The sequence below is a fragment of the Hippoglossus hippoglossus genome, chromosome 12 (genome assembly GCF_009819705.1).
Source record: "Hippoglossus hippoglossus isolate fHipHip1 chromosome 12, fHipHip1.pri, whole genome shotgun sequence".
In the NCBI taxonomy this organism is placed as follows: Eukaryota; Metazoa; Chordata; class Actinopteri; order Pleuronectiformes; family Pleuronectidae; genus Hippoglossus; species Hippoglossus hippoglossus.
In genome coordinates this window covers 13,439,008-13,466,439 of record NC_047162.1, presented here as the reverse complement: position 1 = coordinate 13,466,439, position 27,432 = coordinate 13,439,008, and the positions used below count along the sequence as shown (strand labels likewise).

Here is a 27,432-nt window from a genome sequence, read left to right as displayed (position 1 = left end):
CAAAACTCCTATTTTGACTCCTGCCTGGTGCAGACTGGATCAAAATAAATACAATCCTCTTCAAATACATAAAGGCGAGATTGATTTACCTTGCTGGGCACCTGTGAAAAGACTGGATGTGTCTTTAACGACGCCCACACACAGTAAATCAAACACTCCTTAGGTATTTGTTTGGTGTATGTCTGTGGGGGGGCTCTCCATCCCACAAAGTTGCCTCTTCTCTTGTGAACCCCGGTGGCTCCTCTTCACCGATTTGTCAGCGACAGATGGATGTAGATTACTCAATCACCGTTGAACAGCGTGTGTAACTTTCAACACATGCATGTGTAGAAGAAGCAGCGCATCCTGTGTTACTGTGTGTCAACATGCGATGCAGTTAACACACACGAGACTGATCGTGGTGTTGAAAACGACACCGTGTGCGGGTTTTTTACGAGCATTCATTGCAGATCTGTGAACGGTAGAGGAGAGGAACAACTTTGTGGCATGAAAAGCACCTTGTATGTACCAAAATATCCATGCATGTGTGTGTGTACGTGTGCACTCACAGGCAAAACGGCCCCCGTGTGTGTTTGCACACCTGCACACACGCACAACTTCAAACACACACGCTCAGACATGACGTGTGTGTGTTTCACGTTCTCTATACCGGGTTGTTATTGTTTTGTGGCAGTGTTGGGTGCTGCTGCGCACAGAGTGGAGGCTGAGGAGGAGGAGGAGGGGGAGGTGCTGGATAGACACAGATGTCTGTTGGCCCTGGCAGCGCTGCGACACGCCAAGTGGTTCCAGGTCGGCACCCGCTCACTTCCTGTCTTCCTGCCCGATGCTTATTGTAGCCTGACGATTCAGCCAAAGGGAAAACACTCACTATCAGCTGCAGTGATACTCTGGTGCTTTAATAAGCCCACTCACTTTAATCAAGAACAGATGCACACAATTATCAACATGAATTTTAATTTTACAATCCTATAATGATTAAATGCAAGTTTAGTAGTTTGATTAACATTTTATTTTACATCATCTCTCATTAAATTTTATAAGATCTTGTTAGACATCAAGAATTGGAAAAATTAAACATCACACACAACACATACGTATCATTAGGCTACAAAAGCAATGGTTGATACTTGTTTTTCTTTTTGGCTATTATGTGAACCTGCCTGCTCTGTACAGTATGTCAGTGCTTCCCTTTGATTCCCCTCCCATACCCTTCCCCATCTGTCTCCCCCACTCACTTGTCTTACTAAAGCATTGTACACGTTTAGAGGCAAAACTCAGAAATATATATATATTTTTTAATAATTCAGAATATTCTCTCTGTGGGGAGTTTCAGACAGATAGGATCATTTCATTATGATTTCAAAGCAGGCTGTTATTTTTGTGTTTGCACAAATGCCACTTCTGCGCTCAATCTCTCCCTTCCTCCCTCTTTCTGTTTAACCTTCCTTCTTGCCTCCCTCTGCCTCTCCTGCTTCTCCTCTCTCCATCCCTCCATCTCTCTCTCAGGCTCGAGTGAACGGACTCAAGTCCTGCGTAATTGTTCTCAGGATACTTAGAGACATGTGCAATAGACACCCTGTCTGGGAACCTCTAAAAGGATGGGTGAGAGCTTCACTGTAATTACCTGGAGTGTTAATCCAGTCACATGAAAATAAAGTGTTAAGCCCTCTTTTCTTTGCATGTTGCACATTCATCTGTGTCTGCGTGTGCTCCTGCAGCCATTAGAGCTCATCTGCGAGAAGGCAATTGCCACCTGCAACAGACCTCTCGGAGCGGGAGAAGCCCTGCGCCGAGTCATGGAGTGTCTGGCCTCAGGCATTCTGCTACCAGGTACGTGATGGATCCCATGAATATACTGTACAGCTGTGTTTTCATGCAAATTCCTGCCATTGCTGAATACCAGGGCAGAGGAGCAGGTCCAATCTGGGCAGAGGAGCAGATTCATGGAGACTCTGCCTCTTGCCACATTTTTGAGATATTTCTGTAACAGAGGAAAAATGTTATTAATGACCGAGCAGAGAACAGCTGTCTGACGTAGGTGATCATTAAGAGAGCATCTTAATTATGGCAGCAGAAGAATTCTTGTACTAAATATTCAGCAAAAGGACAAAGTCATGCACAACAATATGATTCATAAAATCTAAATTTTAGCTTTAGGATTCCCTTGTCAGTAAGCTGAATGATACATGCATCAATAATATATTGTGATTTGATTTCAGTTAATCCTCTCATTTTTCTGAGCATCTTAATTATGGCATTAATAATTTTTTTGCAAAATGTTTTAGCATATACTCCAAAATTAATTATTCAAAATGTGTATCCATAAAATAGAGTTTACTGTATTTAACCTTACAGAATTATTTGGGTAGATTTAAAATCCATTGAGGCTCATTAAGAGGGTAGTTTAAAGGATTTATTAGTTTTAATAAGAGAACAGAGCAGCGCACATGAATATTAAGAGAAAAAATATATATACATCACATTTAATTTACAGGTACGAAAATCTGTCCAATACTGGAAAGAGATTTAAGATACAAATTTAAAGTTCAGGATTTTTACCATTTTAATTTGAGTGACTGGTCTGAAAACCTCAAAAGCCGATTTTGATATTTCTATTGTTCCTGCTGCCACTGATAATGATGATGATGATGATGATGATGATGATGAAGACTTCCTCTGTCACTTGTGTCATGACAGTGAAGCCCAATTAAATGTTGCTGTCCCCCCAGGTGGTCCAGGTTTGCACGACCCATGTGAGAAAGAGCCAACGAACACACTTGCCAACATGACCGACCAGCAGGCTGGAGCCATTACCTTCAGAGCACAGGTACACACACACGCACGCACACTCACACACACAGGTTAAAGACACTGTTGTTATCACCCAGCTGTACTTGCCCTGAGCTGTCAGTGTGTGGGAATCAGTGAGGAACCCGCCTGTAACCACAGAGACAGAGCCCATCACCGCTATCTGCATGCACGCAAACACACATATGCTGGTGTGAGTGAGCATGTGTCTCTCCAGAAACAATTGTGTGGTGCTGCATTTTAATGATTGGTGTGGGAAACTACTGCCACCGCCAACCATAAATCCATCTCTGACACCCTGAGGACAGAATTTGCATGCATGCACCTTTGTGTGTGCGTGCTGTCATGACCTTCTTCACTCACACACACACACACACACACACACACACACACACACACACACACACACACACACGACTGAGCAGGGCAGCCGCTGAGCCGCACAGCTTAGTGAATCCCGCCGTCCATTTCCTTTGAAGGCAGCCCGGGCGACGCTGGAATGTCAATAGGGATAATTGTTGCAGATACAAGTGCAGATAGGAGAGAGGGAGCTGTTCCGTCAATGAGCTACACAGAGCCTCAAGAATGTGTCAGACACTCCACCTCCCTAATGGATTTATATGTGCGGAGCCGTGCGGCTCATCTGTGATTGGTCGTGCAGATTATGAACGTGTACAGTCGACGGAGAATGATGAGTTAACACTGGGACATGCTGGTTAGTGTGTCTGCTGATGTTAGTGGTATTTACGTGGGGAAACATTCGAAAACAGCAACTCTTGGATTTTTGGGGGGTGAACAGCAAGTGTTTCAAGATAAATATTATTTATTCAAATTGAATTTTTCAATTTTAAGCTGTATATTGTCCTCTGTGGCTTGCAAGTTCTTTTAATTTAGGAACAGTTCTTATTAATGGAAAAAATACTGAAAATAAATAATCCAGAGTTAAGTGAATAAGAATGTTTTCCCTTGCCAGGCAACTTGCAATGAGTTTTTTTTTTTAACAAAAAGCTTGTGTTGCTAGCTGGAGGACAAGGTTCAAAAGAAGTGGGCATGTAGGAGGAAGAAAAGGTCTATTAAGTTGCATTGTGGGAAATTGGATCCAGTTTTTTGGGGAAAACGACCTATACTAGAAAAGTCTCTGCTGCATTAAATGTAACATTTAGTTTTTAAATCTTTGTCTTCCTTGTTGCTTTCATAGAAGTGCAATTCTAAATGACTCAATCTCTCATCCTGTGTTTTTGGTTCGACAGCATGCTCTCAGACTCATGGCGTTCGGACAGATCTACAAGGTGTTGGAGATGGAGCCTCTCCCCTCAAATAAACCATCACAGAAATACCCCTGGTCTGATAAAGAAGGTTTGTACGTTGTTCACCAGACTGTCTTCATCATCCTTATCCCTCGTCTCTACCTTATCTCTGTCTTTTATCCATTTCATCCTCCCTGTCTGTATCTCAGTCTTTCAGTCTCCTGATTATCGGTCTCTTCAGGCCTCTATGAATCCATCTTCCACCCTCTCCCCACTAATCATGTGAGAAAGGATCAGACAGACTAATCATCAACCTTTCTCACGGGAGTCTGGATAGAACGTACCTGGGTTCAATAACAGTATCAGGGTCAGATGAGGGCCTATCCACTGTTGACACATGACCTTTGTGGACAGATTAAGTGGTTTTCTACACACGACTGACAGCAGCTTCAATAAGGTCGACCCCTTCAAAGATCAGAAAGGTTGTTTGATATTAAGCTGTTTGATATTCTCCCACAAAGTGAAGCCAAAGCTTCTCCATCACCCCCTGGTGGCTGGCTGCAATATTGGCCTTAAACCCCAACTCCTCCATGTTAGCAGATGGCACATGGACCAAACTATTAAGTCAAAGTTCACGTCAAATCATTTTTCTCTAACGCTTTGAGTTGTTATCCCAGTTATCATAATTAGTTATGTGATACGATAAAAACGGGTTGAAACATGATTGACAGGTGAGACCGACTCGTCATGGATGAAGTGCTTTTATCAGAATCAAAAGTATTTATTGCCAAGTAGGTTTACACCTACCTGGAATTGGCCTTGGTATATAGGTGCATACAATGAACATAAAACATAAAAACACAATAAGTACTTTACATAAGAAAAAAACTAATATAAAATAAAAAGATATAAAAGATATAAAAAGTAAAGTAAATGTAAAATGCAAAATGTAAAATGTAAAATGCAAAATGCAAAACAGGTGGTACATCAATAGCACAGCTCCATCCACCGATCACTACGGCAGACTGTGGCTCCAAATGACTTCAAAAGATGGTAGCACGTGTATGTGGGTTATATTAATAATAGGAATATTAGAAATATTAGACGCACTGTCCATCTTTATAAACAGTCTATGTCACAGTGTCTTCAGTGGACCATGCTTCTACGCAGGATTGTTTTTGCCTCGGTTTGTAGTCGAGAGACTCAAGAGTTGGCAAATTTTCAAAGTGACTTTCATGGAGAAAAACAACCCATCTCAGGCCTTTCGGTTCTCCTGACACCGACATGGAAAGTTGCCAAAGCATTTAAAGATTAGGCTGCGTGTAGGAAAGGAGCTTACACGTCTTCCTCGAGGTTTGCTGCTCTGCCTCTTCTGTTTGTCTCATCTGTGAATTGATCCATCTTTACGCTCGTGCTCCTGTATGGTTTGTTTTCTGCGATGTTATGCCCCGCCCCATGCATTTCTGTCACACACACAAGAGCCTTTGTGTGCGTTCATATAAACATCCTCTTGTAGAAAGTGATTGATTAGTGACACGTCTCTCTCTCTCTCGCTCTCAGGCTTGGGTCTGAAGAGGCCATACGAGGATGGATTTATGGACGACAAGGACCTCATTAAGAAGATGAAGAGGAATCTGAGGAAAGGTACAAGGAAGCAAAATAAAATAGTCATTATCTGATTGTTTCTTCGTACGGTATTTAAATTATTGCCCATTGGACTAAAACTGAAAAAAAAAAAAAAAGAGTAGATATGAGAATACATACCATCTTATACAAGTTTCATTTAGTGTTGGATTGTCTTTATTTTTTTGTATTCAGACTCAAGTACATAGCAGCACCGCACTCCAGTTGTCTCCATTCTGTGTCTTTTCCCCCCCGTCTGGTTCTCTGCTCTCCACTCTCCTTCAGTTCCTCGGAGGCAGCTCAATATTATCGATTGGTTGCTTTTTAGTAGGCCACCCAATCATCTCCAGCTCTTTCTTCATACAAGGAGAAGATGAACCACGACTAATGGAAGCAGAAAGGCATTTTTAGATATTGACAAACGGGAGAAACAAGATTGAAGGAGAAAGTAAAATAAACTGGCACCTTTATTCATCATGAAAACTAGTCAGTCCTAAAAACCTGCTAAATGGGATTTATTGCAAACACCATCTCTGAAATGGGCCCAGTTTGTCCAACTACAGCTGGATAATTGATACACCCCCAGTAAACCCTTACTCAATCAACCCTAGTCTGCTCTGCTTTTTACTGCAACCCTTCATTTTTCTCTGCATTAGTCTTGGACAGCAAAGCCATAGACTCCAACCAGCCAATGAACGCCCTGATGCGGCTGAACCAGATCCGGCCGGGGCTTCAGTATCGCCTGCTGTCTCAGTCGGGCCCGGTTCACGCTCCGGTCTTCACCATGTCTGTGGATCTGGATGGAACCATTTACGAAGCATCTGGATCGTCCAAGAAGACGGCCAAGCTCCACGTCGCTGTCAAGGTGAGAACAAAATATAAAGACAGAATCAGATGATATTCATGCTCAACCAACAGGAGATCAATAAGCAAGTACATCTAATGAATTTCATCCTCTGAAATCACAAAAGAGCCAGTAATTAAAAAGAGACGATTCTTATTTGGCTACCTGAAGAACTTCCTTAGCTCCAGACCTGTGTGCATCTATGAATATGCCTATTGGTGTGTGTGTGCGTGAGGATGGATGGAGGTGGGCAAATCCATGTAATCCCAAAGTGGTTGTGAACAAAGAGGCTCTCCAGAGCACAGAGCTGGGATAATCCGCTATCCACTCCATTCCCATAAAAGGCTCCTCCATCTCCCCATCTCCCCCCTTTTCCATTCCCCTTCTCTCTTACTTTCTTTTTCCCATGTTGTCACCTTTTGATCTCTCTTTCTCTGCCTCTATTTCGCCAGTTTTCTCTCTCTGGTTCAGCAGCTGTAACACAATCGCCTATTTGGGTCAAAAACTTGTTCCTCTGCTTTTCTCCTCTTCCTGCACATCGTTCTGAATGTCTCTGCTGTTCTGTGGCTCGGTTAGGTCACTATAAGTAGTGAGCTGTGTTAATGATGCTTCTGGAAGAGTTTAATATGAAAATAGAGAACTGACGGGTTGCTGTTTGTTTTCTAACTGCCCAGGTATATGACTGTGATAACAGCAGTAAATTCATTTCATCACACTCAAACACCCTGTTAACATCCATCCTGAGTAACCTGATCATAAGTGGACAGGCATGAACACTCCCAAGATGCTTTGAGGAGGCACTTGAGATCTGATCACTCAGACATTCGGAGATGGTCTGGGACACATGGTTCGGCTGAAGGACCGCCTACTCAAACATGCTTTGACCAGCTCGAGTTTCACAATGACCCCAAAGTATTTACACTCCTCACTGTCCATACATCGAGTTATTTGTGGCCATGGGCACATCATTAACACTGACCGCCACATGTCAACTTTGTTTTTTAAATGAGGGAAATCAGGTTTGATTATAAAGCGATGCAGTGATTCAGTCAGACGTCCTGGCTCCTCTCTCTCAATCTGTCCTTCTCACACTGACACAGTTGAACTGTTACAGACAGAGCAAGGTCTGATCACAAGTAGGCACAGGATCTCAAACAGTCATACTTGAGGCTGTTTGTGATTTTAATATCAAGGGTACATCATTGATCTTGGTCTAAACGTGATTGTCTCATCTCCCCAGGTTCTCCAGGCGATGGGCTACCCGACGGGTTTCGACTCAGACCTGGACCCCATGAGTTCAGATGAGAAGTCGGACGGTGAAGGGAAGAGTGACACGTCCTCACATACGAGCAATAACCCAACTCACACCTCGGACAGCTCCAACACACTGGAGGTGGGGGATAAGAAACGTACAGAAGTAATTAAAGCAAATCCCTTCTAATGTTTTTTGTTAAAGTCTGGCACTGAATTTATGTAAATGAAATGTAACAGTCAATGATTCAAGGGCACAAAAATGCTATTTCTAATGTTTACTGTCCTCAAGTAGAGATGGATCTAGTTAAGTTAGAAGTAAGATGCTTTGACATTAAATCACTTCATCCTCACCCCCTAGGTGCGAACTCAGGGTCCCATACTGACAGCAAGTGGGAAGAATCCTGTCATGGAGCTGAACGAGAAGAGACGAGGCCTCAAATATGAGCTCATCTCTGAAAGTGGAGGCAGCCATGACAAACGTTTCATTATGGAGGTGAGAGTTTCATATTCTGATGCATGCACACATAAAAAAAGAAAGTGCAGAGCCGTATAATTTAACCACAAAGGTATAAAATAATTTCACGAGTACACATCAATGTGCACTGTAGCCAAAGACCTATACAGAGGCAGAGTCAAGGCCACACACTAACAGGCTGATCGCCGGCAGAGTCAATCAGTCAACTTGGTTCCTGGAGCAAGCCTGTTCTCCGAGGGGTGTGCTGTTTTCAGACACGCCTGGCTGCTCCATCGCTCTGCTGATTGATTAGCAGGCCTGCCTGACAGAAGGGCATTGCTAAACAAGCTGTCCTGTTCAGCCTGACTCACTGGCTGATGACTGATAAACACCACGAGTGGAAACCACTACAACTAGAATTAGATAAGAAAAACTACTGTGGTAGAACTATCATATGGCTCCGGACTAGTTTTCTGTTTCACTTTCTGTGTGTTTACATCTTCAGGTGGAGGTGGACGGGCAGAAGTTTCGTGGGGCAGGCCCCAACAAAAAGGTAGCAAAGGCCAGTGCTGCTCTAGCCGCCCTGGAAAAACTCTTCTCTGGTCCCAACGCAGCTGCAAACAAGAAGAAGAAGATATTGCCTCAGGTAAGGCGCCACAAACAGAGAGGGCACTGCTCCTGTCTGAGGAATGTGCTTTTACATGAAACAACAACCACTAGTAGATTTCCTCTCAAGTCAGTGCAGCTTGAAAAAAAAGATTACGCTTAAAATCTCCTTTCTCACCAGTAACACATCAGAGCCACAAGACCATTGGTCCAATTTGTTTTGCTGGAAGTAATCAATAACACTGAGTTTAACAAGTGTCTAATCGGATCAGTACTGGACAGTGATCAGATTTAGTTACTGAGCCTGTGGTCTAACAGACTCGTGAACAATGAGGCCCGTAATGCATTAGAACAGTGTCTTCAATACGTGTGTGGTTTGTTTCTGTGGCCCCTTCATGCAGATATCTGTGTATGCAAATTCCAAATATTATTTTACATTTCAATGTTTAAAGCAAACTCACGTGTGGTGTATACTGTGTGTGTGCTCAGACTAAAGGAGCCCTGGCGGCAGCTGCAGCGGCCTCAGCAGTAGCAGCTCAGGTCGCCAGAGGAAGAGGAAGAGCAGCACTCGCGAGAGGAGCCTTCGTCAGTGCAGCTGCACCTGGATACGTCACGCAAGGTAGGGAGCGTTACCTCCACCAACAAGTGTGTTATTAGCATGATTACACAAAAACTACTGGACGGATTACCACGGAACTTGGGGAAAAGATGTGAAACGAGTCAAGAAAAAACTCATTACATTTTTGTGCAGATCCAGGATCGACTCCCTCGCGATTCCTTCCCACTTTTTGTTCTGGAGAATATTTTATCAGGTTTATTTCATATTTGACATGGTTTTTGCAGAGTTGGCATTTTCTTTTACCCCGAGCTTCACGGTATTGACCTTTTCTTCTGCTTTAGGAAGTTAGCATCATTTTCCCCTGCAGTCGTATGGGAAATATCACAGCCGACCGTCCTGCAGTGCAGGACAGTAGCTGGAGAACTCAATGATAAACTGGGTTATCAGAAAATCATGCAGCAAAACTGTCCTGTGATTATGTTGGAGTTTTTGGTAGTGATATTAAGATCTCAGTTAGTGCCGAACATCAACCAATATGACTTAGATTCATGTTATGAAGGAGTGTAGCTTCTACTCTAGAATCTAGACAGGCCCGAAACACTCATCTGAACTCAGTGTTGAAAGGAGCAGTCTGGAATTTAACAAGTGCACAACTAAACTGGCCCCTGTAACCTCCTCCTCCTCAACAGGCTTCGGGACGCCATATGGCTACAGCCCTGCTGCAGCAGCTGCTCCTGCATACGGTATGTGCTCCATGTTTGTTTTCCAGTCCACTCCTCATCCATCCTCCGTCTTTAAGCTTCTCGTACCTTCTCCCCTCTCTAAACCACAGTTTCCCCTCAATCTACCACAACTGCTAACAAAACTAAATCACTCTTCAGTGAGTTTGTACCGCCAACTGCCTCTTTGCTCCAATGTCTCGATAGTTCTAGTGTTTGGCTCTGATTTTCATTCATAATTAACCAAGTTTGACCAATGGCTCTTTGTTGCTTCAAACTAATTAGTGTGTACGCCTCGTCCGCTCACTGGTTTCTTAAACTGCTTGTTGCCTCTCAAACCCTCGTCTCTAATGGAGCTGCCAGTGTCAAAATTCCCAGAAATTGATGGCTGTTATGATGAAACAAACATGCAAACACACACCTACGCACACAGACCGTAAATTAACCCAGACACCCACTGTTCTGCCATCAGATTCATTTCTGCTCAGCTTATCAGGAGACATAGTGCGAGTTCCTCACTTCTCACGCTGTTATTTAAGACGGGCTGGCGGGGCAGCTCCGGCACTTTACTCTGCTCCCGTCATGATGATGCTGCTGCTACAGGGTTTCAATGTCCTCCCTCTCTCTCCCCTCTCTCTCCCACACACAAACATTAATGACTTAACTCTACACTTGTCCTTAAACTTTAACAGCGTAGCTATTGGTGCAAAATCCACTGAATACATCTCAACTGAACATTAGTCATATTGACCAACAGACTGGGCCTTGTGTGGTGTGTGTACACATGTAGCACTGCTGAGGCCCCTCTGTCCACGCTGCAGCTCAGCCTTTGAAAGGCTCTTATGTGCTTGGAGAAACTGGTCTGAGGCCTCGGGCAGGCGTTAAGTTGCCCCCGGAGGACCCAGCAGTCCCGAACATGAAGCGCACCTCAGTTCAAGTGTTCACGGGATCTGGAACTCTGCGTCCGTTTGCCATGTTTCCTTCACTGTCAACACACTTCACATGTTATTATTGTGAAGGCCACACTGGGAGAAATACTCAGAATTCAATGGTAGGTGCTGCTTATCCAAGTAGCACATTTCAATGTTATTTTGTCAATGGCCGTGACATCTAAAAATTAAAAAGGGCAGTCAGTAGATTACTTCATGAACAGCCAACAAAAAGACTTAAACGTCAACAGATCTCAGACTAATAAATTAGAACACGTGTGTTCTGAAATTAGCTTCAGCCATCTGCTTTCTTCTCTTTAACCCTGAATCTGTCTCCACCTCGGTTCCTCTAACCGCTGACTAACAGCTGACTACAAACGTCCCTGCCTGTCCTCACACACCCCGTTGGGGACGCCTGTTGTGTAGTGAGCACACAAACACTTGGTGATTTGTTGCCCTGGACTCATGCAGAGCTGTGCTCTTCTCGTGTCTCCCCTCTAGGTTTGCCCAAGAGAATGCTTCTGTTGCCTGTCATGAAAGTTCCCGCCTACCCCGTCCCCCACTACCACTTCTTTTAGACTTTCAGGAGACATGCAAACCAAACGCACCATTTTCTAGAAGGGAATCTCGGTCTGTGTTTGTTTTTTTCTACAATATCAGTGATGGGGGATTAAGGACTTGAGCTGAAGATTTGTAAAGCGCTTTTATTTTTTATTTTTTGCTTTTTGTTGCGTTTCTTTTTCATACCGTTTCCAAAAACTTTGAAATACTGCAGGTTTAAGTTCTTAAAGAAACTTGAAGGATTTGTACTGTGAATTGTTACCTCATTCTCTGAGTCTAAATTATATATCTATATGGACCTTTTGTTATTTTGCTTATTCTTTGCTCGGACGAGGATAGCCTATGCGATACGAGACAAGCAAGACACACATTCTCTGTAAAAAGAAACAATGTGAGCTGTGCGAAGGATGTATAGGAGAAAATAAATTATGTTGAAAAATGAATAAAGTTTATCTCCTACAAAAGTAAGACTTGCCTGGTGTATATCTGATTTAAAAGTTTTCAGCTCCTGCAGAAGGATCTTTTAAGCACTCTATAAAAACTACAAACAGTAGGGATCTAAACTAACGTTTCAACATCAAGCTTTAATATTCCAGCCTCATATATTCATCGATTGGATTTAAAGCTTTCCCCATTCCCCGGCATCTCTACTTGCATCCTTTTGACCCTCAGCTTACAGTCGGACTAGGAGGAGAAGACAAAGGATGAATTTAGAAAGCTCTTGTTAGATCCTGCGTCTTGCATTCGGCTGCACGATCTCATTACCTGATGTGGATTAGTGTTTGGCAGCCTTCCCGCAGCCTTCCCACAGCCACCACCTACAGTACATACGGACGGCTTATATACAGCGTGCTGCTTTTTTCATCAGCAGTGTAATATTCGGGATGAATTTAATCTGCTTTAAAAAGGCTCCAAAATAAAAGACAAATATTTACTTCTACATAGACTCCCTCTATATTAACATTTAATATTTTTCATGTCCTCATAATTATCACATTAGAAAGAATCAATTGAGCCACTGACGCTTGTTCTCAAAACAACCCATGATGAATATCACAAGCATGACCTAATATTTAAGTAAAAAATTTACAAACTGATCATTTAAAAACAAGGAACGTGGATAAACTAAAGGTCAAAGGTCAGTACCTGTCTATCTAGAGTTAAACCGGCCGTTCTCCACGTCTTGGTCATCAACCAGCGAGATAAACCCTGACGACGTCTGCATGTTTACGGCCATGAGGCGCAGCCATTGGATGAGAGGATACTGTATCTTGTCCAATGGTTGTTTTTTATAAAAACTCACATCAGAAAAGCTTTACTTCAATCTTACATGATAGATTATTTGCATCTGTTAGTGTTTGTATTCTTTTCCTTTTATACTTTGGTTTGATTTAATTTCTTACTGCACACAGAGCCAAAGCCCCACAGAGAGGATTTACCTCCAAATCTGATTAATCTGTGTCTGATCCCATTTTCACTCTTTACATTCTTAGCATCCTACAACCGCTGCATAAATACCTGAATAAATATTCTAAAAACTAATTTTTGGTTTGATTAGTTCACCATAAAAACTCACAGCACAGAGAGCAACAGTAGCCGTATCAATCAGAACCAGGCTTCCTCTTAGCCCCTTCAGTCTTTATGCTAAGCTAATTAGCGGCTGGCTTTAACATGACAAATCCTTAAAAGTGAAGCCAAATCCTCTTGATTGCCCCCTGGTTGCTGTCTGCAGTAAAGGTCATGAACCCTGACTCCTCCATGTTATCAGTTGGGACATGAACCAAACTCAAATGTCCAAGTTGAAAATTATTAGACTGTCATCTTAGGTCGTTCTCATCCCATTGATGTTTGTCCAACTGTTTCCAGTAACTTTGTTTTAATTAGTTATTTGATGCCATAAAATATTTTAGCTTCATTTTTGTAAAACGGGAGGAAGTGGAGACACGTCGTCCATCTTTATTTCCACTTCTAATTTACTCTACACATGAGATATTGATCCTCTCATCCGGCTCTCGGCAGCAAAAGCAGAAAAAAGTCCATTAACCCAAATGTCCAAAAATTGTTTTAATTTAATCAAGGGGCCATTCCCATTTGACACCTGATTTTTGCATCCTCCAGTGGACTTGAAGTTATCTTACCCCAAAAATCTCTTTAACCCATTAAACTCATTGTTTTTAGCTAAACAAAGAACTTTATAACGGTCTGATTTATTCATAAATTACTCCCATTCTCTCTCTCCTTCCTTCATCTGTCTGCAGGGGGACTTTTCATTGACAATCCCTTCTACCAGCCGAGGACCCTCGCTCCATTTATCATCCACCTGGGCCCCCAGGATCTCTTCTCTGACTTCTAGATGAAGCAGGTTTTTGGATTCTCTTGTCACTCTCACATGCCCACCTGTTTTTCTGTCCCTGTGAGTGGGCTGCCTTTCTGACCCCGGCTGACGGACTCACGGATGCTTAACAGTTTTTGTTTGATCAGTCCACTGGGGGGAAATAAAACTTTTCAGCAGAACTGTCCAACCCACAGACCCAGAGGCTCGAAGCGCCTCTCTCCCATTTTCTCCCCTCTCCATCCAGATGGTCTCGTCGGAGGAGGAGGGCGACTTTCCAATAAGCAATACTCGGATTTTACGGAAAACGTTCAGCTGCGACTGTGCGAGGCTTTGGCTGAACCTCTGTCTTTCTTATAGCAATACATCTGAACTCGTCTCTTTGAGCTCAACTTACTTGAGAAGATGTGAATGTTCGATGGAGTTTTACCCAACACAGCATTGCAATAGTTCATTTTGATTGTATATTCATTGTATGTGTGTGTGTACGTGTGGCTATAACGTTACTATATACACATATGTATGGTGTATGTTTCTATAATGATGTGTTGATGATAATATTACTAAACGATGATGTATTTATGTAAATACTCTACAAAATATAACTATTGTTGGTATAAATTATTTTAGAATTATAAAGTGAAATCTAACTAATATCACAGTATAGCTTTCTTCCAATTTTATATACACTGAGCAATTGAAGCTAGTTCTAGAAGATGCAATATTATCTTTGGTATTCCTATTAACCCTGTGCTGTTAGAATTATAATGCTTCCTTCTTTCTTTCCTTCACTTTTCCTCTATCTTTGATGTCTTTCTGAGCACGTTCTCCGCTGCCCGAGGTTTGTTTACATGGGTTGGACAAAGAAGTGCTCACACACTCATAACCTGATCCACACACACACACACTTCATGTCAGAAAGCACATTTTCTATAGTCTCACTGCTGGCAGGGAACACTGTTGTTACAAATACTGTACGTGTATAATATGTGTATACTCTGATGTACGTGCTCCTCCCTTCTAACATGAACGGACTCCCCCATCGACACACTGGCCTTAGGGACACAAAGCACAGCTCTATGACACCGCTAAAAGCTCCTCCCTGCTGCAAACACATTCACACACTCCTCCCTCCATCCTCCTCTGGCCCGTCTCCACTATGAAGTGATGCTGCTGGTGGCAGGAACACAAAAAGGCTAAGTTAACACAGTGGGAAGGACACCACACAGACTACTGGCAATCTAAAGATAAAGCCCGGCTAAGATTTTAGAGAGCAGGACATTGAATTGGATTCATATGGTTCTGTCTCTTATTATTTGCCCAAACTGATTTCTCCTGTAGCATTTTCGAGTGGATTTATGGGGGTGGACACATTTCAGCAGTTGTTGACATCAACTGAATAGATGTTTTGAAGCTTATTAGTGTTTTACCATATGATGCCTTTGCCACAACATCTGAGCAAAGAAGATAAAACCTGGTTAGACCCAAGATCCATGTTCCAGCGACCACGGCTGCCTGTGACCAACTGAGGAAAAGATACCTAGAGATAAGAAAATGTACCAGAAGCTCCTTCAAAAGCCTTAAAGACTCGAAAAACTCTGTCAAATGATCAGAGTATTGGTCAATGACATTAAACTCATCCGAATAAGAAACAAAGTCCAAGTTCAGCATAAACCATCATAGTTATCAAGTAGAGTTTTAGATTCAGTTCATCTGTTTCAGTTGGACTTGTTCTGTTCCTGGTTGATCAGCGTTGCCAACTCGTGATTGGTTCCCCTGTTGTGACATCACTTTTCTACAACTGAACCTCTGGTCAAATTAGTGAGAAAAGCAAAGAACAAACACAGATGCAGAAACAGTTCCAGCTGTAGTGGAGCTTATTTTCATGTGAGACCCTGTCATTTATAAAAGGAAGCTGATTGTAAAAATGTGTGTTCAGAGCCTTTACTGTGCTTTTTAATGGAACTATTTAAAGACACCAGTAACCACATGTGAGGAAGCAAAATTAGATTCTGAGATCAAAATGTCTTGTAAAAGAAAAATGTTGATACTGACTTTGTATTTGAGGCAGAGGTTGAGTCATTTGAAGATTTGAAGCCTCTTCATGTCATTTATGGTTCTTCATCTTCTTTTCCCACTGACCTCAGCTCCCTGTCACTGTCCTGGTTTCTGCAGAGGAATTTATGGAAGAGAGAGAGTTTTGTTGGTTTTAATTTCTTATCACTACTTGACAGTATAATGGTAGTGTTGTGAGTCATACCCTGTTATAGCACATAGTCAATTTACATGGTAATTATTAGACAGAGATGGCGTCAAACTGTGGTTTTCTGGTGTCACAGCGCTGCATGGGCTTAAAAATCTCCACATTCACAGTACCAGGGAGAATTCAGGCAAATGTCTGTGGTGCTTACATGCTTCTTCGTTTTCTTACCCTCTAATAGAGACAATATGTCAGTCAGCAGAGGTAAACTGAACAGAATGTGCATCACAATGCTTTGATTCTCCTCATGCTCGCCTTGATCTGGGCGCCAGCTTGATCTCCTGTGTTGTGCCAACTTCGATTCCACTAAAACGTCTCGAGAACGAGACAACAGCCTCACTGAGGTTTTTCAAAACAGGTAAAATTAGACTCAAATGTTTGTGACGTCACTGAAGATGGAAGAAAGTGCGACACCGAGCTATGATGAAGAGGTTGGAGGTTGTGCGGTTGTGTCAGAGCAGTGAGGTCAATTCTACCACTGGTTTTAATCCTCTGCCATGTTAATGTGTCGTCCTGCCCTGCAGGAATCTGTATTTAAGATCACAGAAACTTCATTATACACAGCCATTAATCCATCTTAGAAATGTAATTGGCCCTTAAAAATGTTTAATTGCACAAAAGCTGCTACACCACTATGCTGCAAATTAAAACTTAATAGATACAGCATTTTATTTGCTAATCTTTGTTTACATACAGTGTGGAAATGCATCAGGTTTGAATTTACCAGAGTAAATTAGCAGCTTTAAATTGCTTAAGCATTAAAATACTTCCCTGACAGTTTTATCGTTGCATCTCCATGTTATTGTCTATGGATCTTTGCAGCACACAGTTTTGATTATTCTCAGCTTTTCCCTGCGGCTTTCCAGCAGATCCCAGCGCACGTGTAGTCGTCTCATTTCCAAAAACTCTCCAACAAGAATCTGACGCTGCTTTACCGAGACTTTTCATCCTCTTGTGGAATTCACACACAGGTGAATAACTTGGAGCTTTGCTGTGTTGAAACAGACTCTCCCTCTCTCCAGATGGCCCACATTAATAAGGCAGACGCATACCTCAGTGAGCAACCTTTTCATTTCCCCTCAGACGGAACAGACACAGTCACCCGGGCTACTGACCCTGTCCTCTTGGTCTGTTGGCTGGACAACTGCTCTCAGAGGAAACGTGGCAGAGCCCAGGGAGACACAGTCAGTCTAAAAGTGGCAGAAAGCGTCTGGTGGGACTGTACAAGCTGATCCACAGCTGGCTGGTCATTTCATCTCGTTAGGCAGAGGTCCCACAGATTGTATCTCAGAAAAAGGAGGTTCGATTTTTGGCCCTGTCTTTTGGTTGGTTGGTTTTTTTGTCAGCAGAATTTTACAAAAATGTACTGAGCAGATTTTCAAATAAATTGACACTAGGACAGGACATCAACCAGGAAGAACCCGTTAGATTTTAATGCATATCCAGTAAGATTTTTCACTTTCTAAAATTCCTAGATATGATTTCCCAGGTAATACTTTATCTGAGAGTGTGTGAAATTTGGTGCAGCTTGATTGAACTTAAGGGGACTGTTGGTCTACTGGGTGCCATTCTAGTTATTTATAAATGTATTGAGGTGCAAAAACAAATCAGTGATGTTATATTTAAAATTGTACTCCTAGTACCTTTCCCCATACTGAATAAAGATGAAAACCAGCCACACTTTACTTTGAAACTCCTCAGAATGATATGTTTTCCTGCAGAATGGCTCTCAGTGGCAGGCTCGGGACGGTCATGTCTGTGTGGATAGATTTTCTAGAGACTAATGGGTGTTTGTGCTGGACCTGAGCTTTGTGATGGATGTTGTTCCTGCTCCAGCGATCCCTAGAAATTTCTCTAACCGTGGCAGCCATTGTCAACATACTCGCCTCCCTCTCCCTGCATCTACAGTTTTACTAACACTGCCCGTCTGTGGGCGTTCAACAACAACAACTTACACCTGTAATCCAAGAAGCACAAAACAAACACGACCAGTGCACCCACACATCCTTCTCAGGGCTACCTGACACATGTATATGCAATGGCCACACACTTCCGAGCACACATGTAATCATATATGTAAATATTTCAGCATTCGGTCCGAGCACATTAAGACAGCATGACATTCTCTGCTTTGTATATAACACTTATGATTGTACTGTATGTGGTCAGTCATACAAGTGGTTAGGCCTCGTTTGTACTCTAGGATTTGAGCCATGTATGAAAACACGTCCCCATATCTCCATGTATTATCTTGGTGCTTTACAATGGGCTGCCTGTAGCACTGTACAAAATAGGTTTCACTTTTTAGTTTGCTTTTCTGGAAGAACAGCAGTTACATGTTAAGAGGGAGGAGTTCCGTCATCAAAGAACGTTATTTTAGCATCAAACACAAGAGGCTTTGCATGTTTAGATGCTGCGGTTTGTTCATTAGATCAATATGAAGTGTTTTTGTTGCCAGGTAACATCAGGTTTTTGGACTTTCTATCTGGAGACCACGTAAGCTCCGTTTCTCAAAGGCTCCTCTTTATCTTCGCTGCCAGGTCAAAGGTCAAGAAGCAAATTGATGCAGAGATGCTTTTGGGAAATGGGGTTAGGTTCGTTCTTTAAGACGGGATTTATCCAGACACCGAAGCCTCTAAAGCCTTTGTGACACAAATCTGATCATCTCGGCAGCCTCAGAAGTGAAACTCTATTCAGTACGTGGTCTGATCTTCACCGTCTAGACAGCTACAAAATGTCAGGTTAGTGAGAAAAAACAACAAAGCAGCTCTGAAAATCTATCCTCTAAGGAAAACTTGCTCGTTCTTGTATTAGCGCAGAGAGCAGTGAGAGAAGAGTTTCACGAAGAGCCTGAGAGACACAAACAAGTTCAACTGAGCTCTGCAGAGCAGCAGAAATAGATCCTGGATCACATTTCAACTGCTGAGGCAAAGTTAACCAGACTAACTGCTGAGCAGATCATTTTCTCTGGGTGTGTGCGTGTGAGAGTCGAGTTGAGGAAAATGGGTGTGTGTGTGTCTGACCTGCACAGAAACTCGTGGGGAAGGGGAGATATTTCACACACACCCACACACACACACTCACACTGAGCATGCTGTTGCATACTTCCTGGTCAACTGATATCCAATTCCAATTTCCTCCTGATAAACGATCAAAGCATCATTTTGGTTGAGAATGTACGCTGTTGTTGAAGTGATTGTAGAGTAGAATGTATTTACTCATAGAAAGAGTAAACTTACTTTTTGTAGAGAAGCATATACAGAATATATATGGATACATACATATATATATATATATACACACACACACGCATCTATATATCTTTTGAACTACTCGTGTGTGTGTGTGTGTGTGTGTGTGTGTGTGTGTGTGTGTGAGTTGTTTTGGGCGCATCCACCCTTTTACGATTTAATATTTCTTTCCCCTTTTTAAATTTTTATTTATGATGCTTTGACAACGGTAGCGTTTTATGAGTGACAAGTTGTTCCTGTAAATATTATTTTTATCAATTTATTTTATTTTTGACAAAAGGGGATTAAAAGAGACTTTTTCATGATGCTGCCTATGAAATTATAAAGTTATATCTGTCCTCAGAATCTATTTGATCAGAGTCAATTTTGACATGTAAACGGTGAGTGTTTCAAAAGAGACCGATGACAATGAATGTGGGATTATTTGAAGTCACTGTATTGATCATTTTAATTGGTAGCAACATTCACAGCGGTGAAGATCTCTGGGCGTCACTGTTCTCGACATATTCTGCTTGATGAAATGAAAATAAAACTGAGAAAGTGCTGAATCTCTGGATGGACGTTTCTTTTCATCATCTCTGAAAACTGAAACTGAGGAAGCGACCGGCGTGTGTTTGAACATTTGATGATTATCAAATCTATTTTATAACCCGGTGTTTACTTTGCTGTATTTCAACAGTATGCTACAGGACATGCTTAAAAAATATAAAGAAAACAATACTAGCACAATGTGATACCATTATAGCATTTGAAATACACCGAGCAAATACATACTGAATAGACTACATCAACAGATAGATGCTAGCAGCAGGCTATGCATAGTGATGGTCATGCTTTAAGCTAGATGCTAACCTGCTGATGTGCTGCAATTACAGTCTTTACCATTGTCAATATCTTAATGGTGTGTGGTTAGCATGCTAACATTTGCTAGAAATAAATACACAAAGTTTCAGCATTTAAAAAGACAGAACAAATGCTTAAAAACAAGACTAAATCAACAGCTATATGCTAGCAGCTAGCTATGCTTGCAGAAGGCTATGGATAGCTTTGCTTTAAGCTAAACGCTAACATGATTTTGTATTGCAAGTTTACAGCATTAGAAACATCTCAAGTGTGTAGCAGCATGCTAACATTTACTGAAGTTAGACACAAATACAGACAAGACAATCAACAGATGGATGCTAGCAGCAGGCTAAGCTTAGGTACACCCATGCTTGAAGCTAAATGCTAACATGCCCATGTTCTGCACATACAGGGTTAACAGTAAACAATTTACCACTAAATATCTTATCACGCTAACATTTGCTCAAATTAAATAAACTAAGTTAGAGCATCTAAAAGAGACATGTTTAACTGGACAGCTATATGCTATCAATAGGCTATGCTAGCAGCAGGCTATACTTAAGCATAGCTATGCTTTAAGCTAAATGCTAACATGTTTAATCCATAGCAAGTAAAGTTGAGTGTAGTTAGCAGACTAGCATTTGTTTTAGATAAATAGATAAAGACAAAACAGATACATATACACAAGAATAAATCACACATGGATGCTAATATTGGTGAATTAGCACTAGACCCACATGTAGCTGAGACTGTTTGGAATTTCATACCAATCTTGCAGGAGTTAATAATAAATGGGATTTAAATGTACACATGATGAAGATGAGATATGATGAAGAAGAGTCACAGAACAGTTACAACAATTCATCCTCAACACAAATGTTTGTACAGTGATGGTGAACTGTCCAACAGCTGTGTTACACTCACCCGGTGGAGGAGGTGGTGGAGGAGGAGGAGGAGCAAACTCTGAGAAGATGCTGGAACAAACTGGACAAAGAGACACAGGTGAAGAGACACTCAGGTGATCAGGAAGGGCGGGAAAACAGACAAAGACAGGAAGTGAAGCCTCTGAAACCAGAGACAAACAGGAAGTTGCAAACTTCAAGTGCAAACAACTGAGACACAATTGCAAAAAGTAAAACAACAAGGCCTTTAATTTTTTTTTAACAAGTCCAAGAAAAGATCAACAAAAAAGTTACAAAATGTCCCTGAAGACTCACAACAAAGGCACAATCCCAAAAACTCATTAAAGTCCGTATGATGCATCGTCTGAGGACAAAACTGACTCTAACATCGAGAGACATGGCTGACAAAGAGTTGTGTAATGCAGGGGGAATTGATATTAATATAATAAATGCTAAATCATCTTCATTAGAAATACCAAAACAAAAACACGCTACCTTTATACACAGGTAGATTTTACATTGACTTCACTGGGGCCTGATCAATGAACTGTTTGATTCGGGGAACACGTTCCTAAATGTCATCCTGAGCACAATATTTTTGGTTTATTTTTGTATTCAAATGTTATTACCGTCCCAATGTGAACACGCCCACATGGTTAAGGCCACATTCTGACACTCGGAGGTGATAATACTTGAGTCATTATGTCACACGATAATCACAGAGTCCAGGTTACGGCCGATAATTGTCAGGTTTGTGGAAGAGGAGTTTCAGGGAAAGGGTTCGGTTCAGCAACATGAGCTGTCAGTCATCTTCAGAGCGGCACTGCTGACGACTCAGTCCGAGTATCCGGTGACATCTCCAGCTGTCAACGCCGTCAGCGCACAGCCACCGCCGCCAATCATCCCGGGGAAGCCACGAGACGGCGTTTGTGCAACTGTGAGCGTTTTTCAGAAGAAAAACAACTGGAGGGAGAACGTACTTGTTGTTGGAAAGAGAGCAAACAAGACGGAGAGGACGAGGAGTAAACTCTCCAGATGGTGACAGTTATCCTGACAGATTCAACCCTGCTCGTCAGATATCAGCAGATTGTGTCAAATGTGGCAGTTCAGTCATGAAAGTTGCTTTTTAATTAATTAATTTCATGTTATAATTTTCCTAGAAAGTGACACAAACGAGGCCATTGTAGAAATCTGAATATAATGCTGTGTTGGTGTGTGATCATCCTCCATCAGTGTGAGAAAACCTGTAAATACAACCAAGCAACCGTCTCGAACTTCTCATTCTGTCTGTAGACATTATAAGAACTTGCACATGGAATCAAAATTGTCTGTTTAACCGAAGCAGAAATGGTCAGATCCCAGTTTGATGATTAAACTTGGCCGTGGGCCTCCGCTCACGCTCTCAGAGTTATGTTTACGCTAATCTGGAAAACCAATAAGGAACACGACACCAGAGGCGTCTGCGTTGTCCACATTCAGTCACTGTGCGTCGATGAATGACCTTGGACTGGGGACAACTTCCTGGATTGGCCCCGATTATGTTTCAACACTGATACGCTGACAACTCAGATTAATTTGACAGGACTGGTTTGGTCCCTCCTGACGCAGGACATTAGTGTCTGTTTATAGACGACACGATTGACTTAGTCGCTTAAAACGATAGTGGAGGTGGCTGCCAAACCTTCTGGCTCCACAGTGACCACTGGAGATAAAAATGGATTGAAAATCGTCACAGCTTGTAAACATCCACTTAAAGAGACATTTCCTTTATAAGCGTATGAAATCGCTTTGATAATAAACTGTTGATGAGACAAAATAATAAACAAATGATCAATTAATAAAGAAAACAATCTGAAGATGAATCCAGGGATTCCTGAACTTTACAGACCCCAAAATAAACGTGTGAGACACATGCGACCCCTAAAATCCCAGAGGATGTTGGTTTGAGCGAGTTCACAGAAAATACCTGCACATGTTTCCCTTGCTGCTGCAAACTGACCTGCAGCAAACTGACGCTGTCACTAATCTGCTGTAATCACCTCAGGAGTCATGAGGGGACAAAGGACATCAGAGGCCTGAGGATTACTCTCATGGTTTTATTTTGAACCTAACTTTCAAATTGTATTTGATTTCTGGAATCATTCTGTGACCCTCAGAAGAAAGTTCCCACTGGATTATGACCAAAACTATCAATAATAAAAACAACCAGAGAAGAATTATCAGAGTTAAATTATGTAAATCTTCAATATTCATATGGTGAGTGTAAGTGTGAGTCTGCAAATAAATTAATAAATTCTCATAGACTAGATATATAATAACTGTATGTGATCAATACTTTTTCGAATCTGATGATAAACGTGTCCAACCTGCTGGTTGCCAAAGCAACACAAGGTCAGTGTGTATTCTTATATAGGTGACAGGGAGTTCAGGAGGTTGTTAGGAGGCTCTAAGGTTCAAATGGCTTCACACACGTACTCACACACACACACACGCACGCACACACACACTCAGATCACAAATCACTCCCGACAGAGCAGCAACTGAAGATGTCCGTCCCCTAAGCATTCCACTGTTGCGTTTGACTGTGTTACCGCCTGTCGGTTTTATTTATAGCTCCGTAATGCATGACAGAAAGAGGAGGAGCAGGGGGGGGGGTGGTGAAGGTGTCAAACTGATATTGCATAATGCTGACGCTTATTTCCTGCAGGTAGCAGGTTTCCACCTCGCCCTGCCTGCTGCTCTGCAATCTGCAGCTGCAGAGGCAGAGCCAAGACCCCCAGCAGCCCCCCCCCCCAATACAGGGGATAACTTCATAGATCTTCACTGAGGTATAAACACTCCACATTATATATATGTAAGAAGACCTCCTGCACAGTTTCATGCACTGAGGCAGAGAATAGCTGGGATCTGACACAGATAACGGAGCCATATGTTATGAGGGGACGTTCTCTGAGGGACACGATGAGCGATGGAGCTGCAGCCAAAGGACGTGAAAGCTACGCAGAGATTTCCTCACAGCTCGGGGGGGAAACAGTTCCTTCAAGAGGCTGACAGGTAGAGGCTGTGTTCACAGGACGTAATTAGCAGAGAGAAGACAGGTTCATTTTCATGTTCAGAACTCCCTCAGATGTCCAGAGACATGTTCCCGAGAGGTGATTTACAGAGAAGTCTCATTAGAACAACAGCCTGCGTCTCCTTCATCTCCTTCTCCTCCTCAGCTCAGATAGGAGCTGGAGAGAAAATAACATTTATGGCTTTATACATTTATATAGAGGAGGCTTTGAACTCTGGTGACGGATAAAGATGCAAACACACAAACAAGACCTCGTGTAAGTCTGACATCTTTATGTAGAAGGAGCCTCAGAGGCAACGAACAGAACCTCAGCTCCTGTTTAACTTGACAGAGGGAGTGATGATGATGATGATGATGAGGAGGAGGAGGAGGAGGAGGAGGAGGAGGAGGAGGAGAAAACGGTGAAAGAAGCACAGGTGATGGTTTGGATCGAACAGCTGCTTTGTGAAAGTAACATTTCTGACATAAAGTATCATCTTATATTATTTGTTTAGAAATCTATAAAAACATGTCAGACAGTTTATAAATCATTGCATCATTGCAAGTCATTTATTGCCTCTCATTGTTTTCACACTGATTTTGAAGTCTCCCTCTTTCTGCTGCTGATGGATTTGATTTAAAAATGTAACGAGGGCTGAATATCAAACCACAAAACCTGTGATTTAGCATCTTTTTATTCAGAAAGCTCTTGACTTCAACTCCTTTACTTTATGAGGGAAACGTTCTTGTATCACAGCTGATGTTTTAATAACATTTGAGAACTTTGGATTCTTCTAAAATATGATAAAGTATAAGTTTCATGTAAAATAAAAGTATTTTATGAAGACTTGATTGAAACATTTTTAGACAATTCACAGGAGGCAGCTCTTTGAATTTTATTTTTTAAAATCAACGTCTCTAACCTCAGACCTGATGGGTCATGGAAACTCTTATCACAAGTTTCCAGCTCCCACGGTGACATCATCAGACGTCTTTTGTTTAACCAACATCAAAATAATGACAAAAGAGAAGAAATAATTCAAAACAAATGTTTTCAAATGATATATAATAAATGACGCTTTTGTTGGGACAAGAGAAAGAAAGAAACGGAGATGGTTTTGTGTCGATATCTTTATATTGAAATCCATGAAGTATACACAATGCATCCTACTCTATTACAAGTTCCACACATTGATAATGTCGTTTCTGTTGCTGGATGATAAAGCTACGTTTTGGTATTTTAATATAACCAAACAGCAGTGAGGCCGAGGAGCCTGGAGCAAAAAACCAAAACGTTAAAAAACCAAAAACGTAGCTGTGGATTAAACTGTAGCACGGCAGCAGGTAGGTCGGTACGAGGAGGCAACATTAGTTAAAGTTACAGAGTAAAAAATCATCAACAAAAACTCAGTATTCTTCTTTTGAATGTTTGTTATGTACAACCCAGTGCCTTCCGAGGAACGACTCTTCAGCTTCTCTCTCGTCTCATCGGGGACTTTTCACAAGTAGATTCCAGCCAATCACATTCCACCTGATGCAATTTACAGTGAAGACTCATTTTAGGCTGGAAGAAATCATTTCATTGTCTAACCCCCTCTTCCTAAAAATGACGCCACACACACAAGCACTTATACACCTGCAAACCCCCTGCCCATGTTCCCTTTGGCCTGATTTAGAGGTTGTTAGTTGGACCCCTGCTGTGACCTCAGAGGACATTACACTGAAAGTCTGTGACTGATGGTGTAACTCAGGCTGTAGGTGCAGAATTACATGTCGGGTGTAACACACACACACACACACACACACACTCAGTGGCCACTAACATCGAGTTTTCCTCCAAACACGTTGAATTCTTTGAAGCGTGAAGTTGTTGGAAATGTTCTACAGGGATTTTATTTCTCGCTCGGCTCTGGTTCGATAAAGTCGATCGATTCCTGCAGGTTTCTCTCCTGCGAGCCATCCTCTCGCCGTAGTTCCCCTGTTCCACCTCGTCTCAAACCTGCTCCGCTGAGTCGAGAGCGCTCAGCTGGAACGAACACAGGTTCCTGTCATGTTCCTGGATCCGTCTCCGGATGACGAGTCACACGAGCGAGAGGAGATTCGACAGGACGGTGACAGACACTGTGGAAATTCCAGTGACGTTAACAAACCAGGACACGCTCCTCACTCCTGCTTCTACCGAACAGTCAAAACAGGGATTCAAGCCTTTAAAGCCACATCTGACCACATCTCAGCGAGTGACATCAGGAACTACAAGTGGTTTCTTATTGTAGAAGTTTCTATTTATCAATCACCTGCCTGTTATGGCCTCATTCTTGTTTTTACAATAGAGGAAACTTAAAAGGTCCAGTGTGTTAGATTTAGATGAAAGGAAATCTATTGGCAGAAATTGAATATAAAACAATCTTATTGATGTTTTCTTTACCCATAAATGAGCCCTTTATATTTAAATACTTTATATTTACATCGGGGTGGCTCCTCTCTATGGAGGCCGCCATGTTTTTTTTAGAGTAGCCCAACCTGGACAAACTAAACCTTTTGAGTTTTTATAACAACTGAAGGTTTTCACAGGTTCTCTTTCATGTTTGGAAGGGGAGGGTAAGTTGAGGGTGAGCAACTTCACCACTAGGTGTCACTAAATCCTACACACTGAACCTTTAAGTTAAGCCAATATTCAACAATTCTTATCTGTGTCCTCATGACCTTCCTCTTACTTTTAAACATATTTTCTGATCATTGTTTTTTTATTCAGTGACCACAATGTTTCTGTTTTCCTCACAGTCTCCTGCAAACACGATCGTCTTGAATAAAAAAAAACATCGAAACCATCTTTCAAATCACGTCTTCCGGCTATTTTCACAATAAATAACCACACGTCTCGACCACGTCTGCGTGTTTGTGGGATCCTTCTGAATGAAGAGGCCGCCGAGTGTTCTGCATGCGTTTGTAATTCAGTGCTTGTGTGTGGTGCTCAGACCGATCCCAGTGGTCTGAGTGAATGGGGAAAACTGTTGTAAAACACACCACAACATGTCACACAGTTCGACAATATATCAGACATGGCCGTGACAGTTCAGGTCAAAGATCGCAGAGCAGCTGGCGCCCACAGAGAGAGAGAGAGAGAGAGAGAGAGGGAGGTGTGTTCAAAAACAGAATTGCAATGTTCTGTGTGTGTGTGTGTGTGTGTG

The 27,432-nt window shown here is 42.0% G+C and overlaps 1 protein-coding gene and 2 long non-coding RNA genes across 8 annotated transcripts in view; 2 read left to right on the top strand and 1 right to left on the bottom strand.

Moving 5' to 3' along the window:
- strbp (spermatid perinuclear RNA binding protein) overlaps positions 1-15,402 on the top strand; it is a 75,842-nt gene extending 60,440 nt beyond the window's left edge. For 3 of the 6 annotated variants that reach the window (XM_034603195.1, XM_034603194.1, XM_034603196.1), the window contains exons 7-19: positions 674-789; positions 1,507-1,602; positions 1,719-1,830; positions 2,730-2,827; positions 4,059-4,164; positions 5,616-5,699; positions 6,335-6,543; positions 7,763-7,939; positions 8,135-8,269; positions 8,736-8,876; positions 9,326-9,455; positions 10,085-10,138; positions 13,863-15,401. In XM_034603195.1, coding sequence (XP_034459086.1) covers positions 674-789; positions 1,507-1,602; positions 1,719-1,830; positions 2,730-2,827; positions 4,059-4,164; positions 5,616-5,699; positions 6,335-6,543; positions 7,763-7,939; positions 8,135-8,269; positions 8,736-8,876; positions 9,326-9,455; positions 10,085-10,138; positions 13,863-13,957 — 1,553 coding nt within the window. In that variant the 3' untranslated portion in view covers positions 13,958-15,401. Of the gene's footprint in view, positions 1-673; positions 790-1,506; positions 1,603-1,718; positions 1,831-2,729; positions 2,828-4,058; positions 4,165-5,615; positions 5,700-6,334; positions 6,544-7,762; positions 7,940-8,134; positions 8,270-8,735; positions 8,877-9,325; positions 9,456-10,084; positions 10,139-11,544; positions 12,073-13,862 lie in introns of those variants that run through there. The other 3 variants (XM_034603198.1, XM_034603197.1, XM_034603199.1) reach the window with 3 other exon arrangements.
- Positions 718-27,021, bottom strand: LOC117772222. Its single transcript, XR_004615728.1, has 5 exons — positions 26,863-27,021; positions 18,690-18,697; positions 14,246-14,257; positions 4,379-4,384; positions 718-729 (listed from the first exon to the last, which is right to left on the bottom strand). It is a non-coding gene; the product is annotated as an uncharacterized LOC117772222 (long non-coding RNA).
- Positions 15,992-25,089, top strand: LOC117772223. The gene is made up of 3 exons (XR_004615729.1): positions 15,992-16,266; positions 23,613-23,615; positions 25,079-25,089. It is a non-coding gene; the product is annotated as an uncharacterized LOC117772223 (long non-coding RNA).
- Positions 27,022-27,432: the final 411 nt, after the last annotated feature.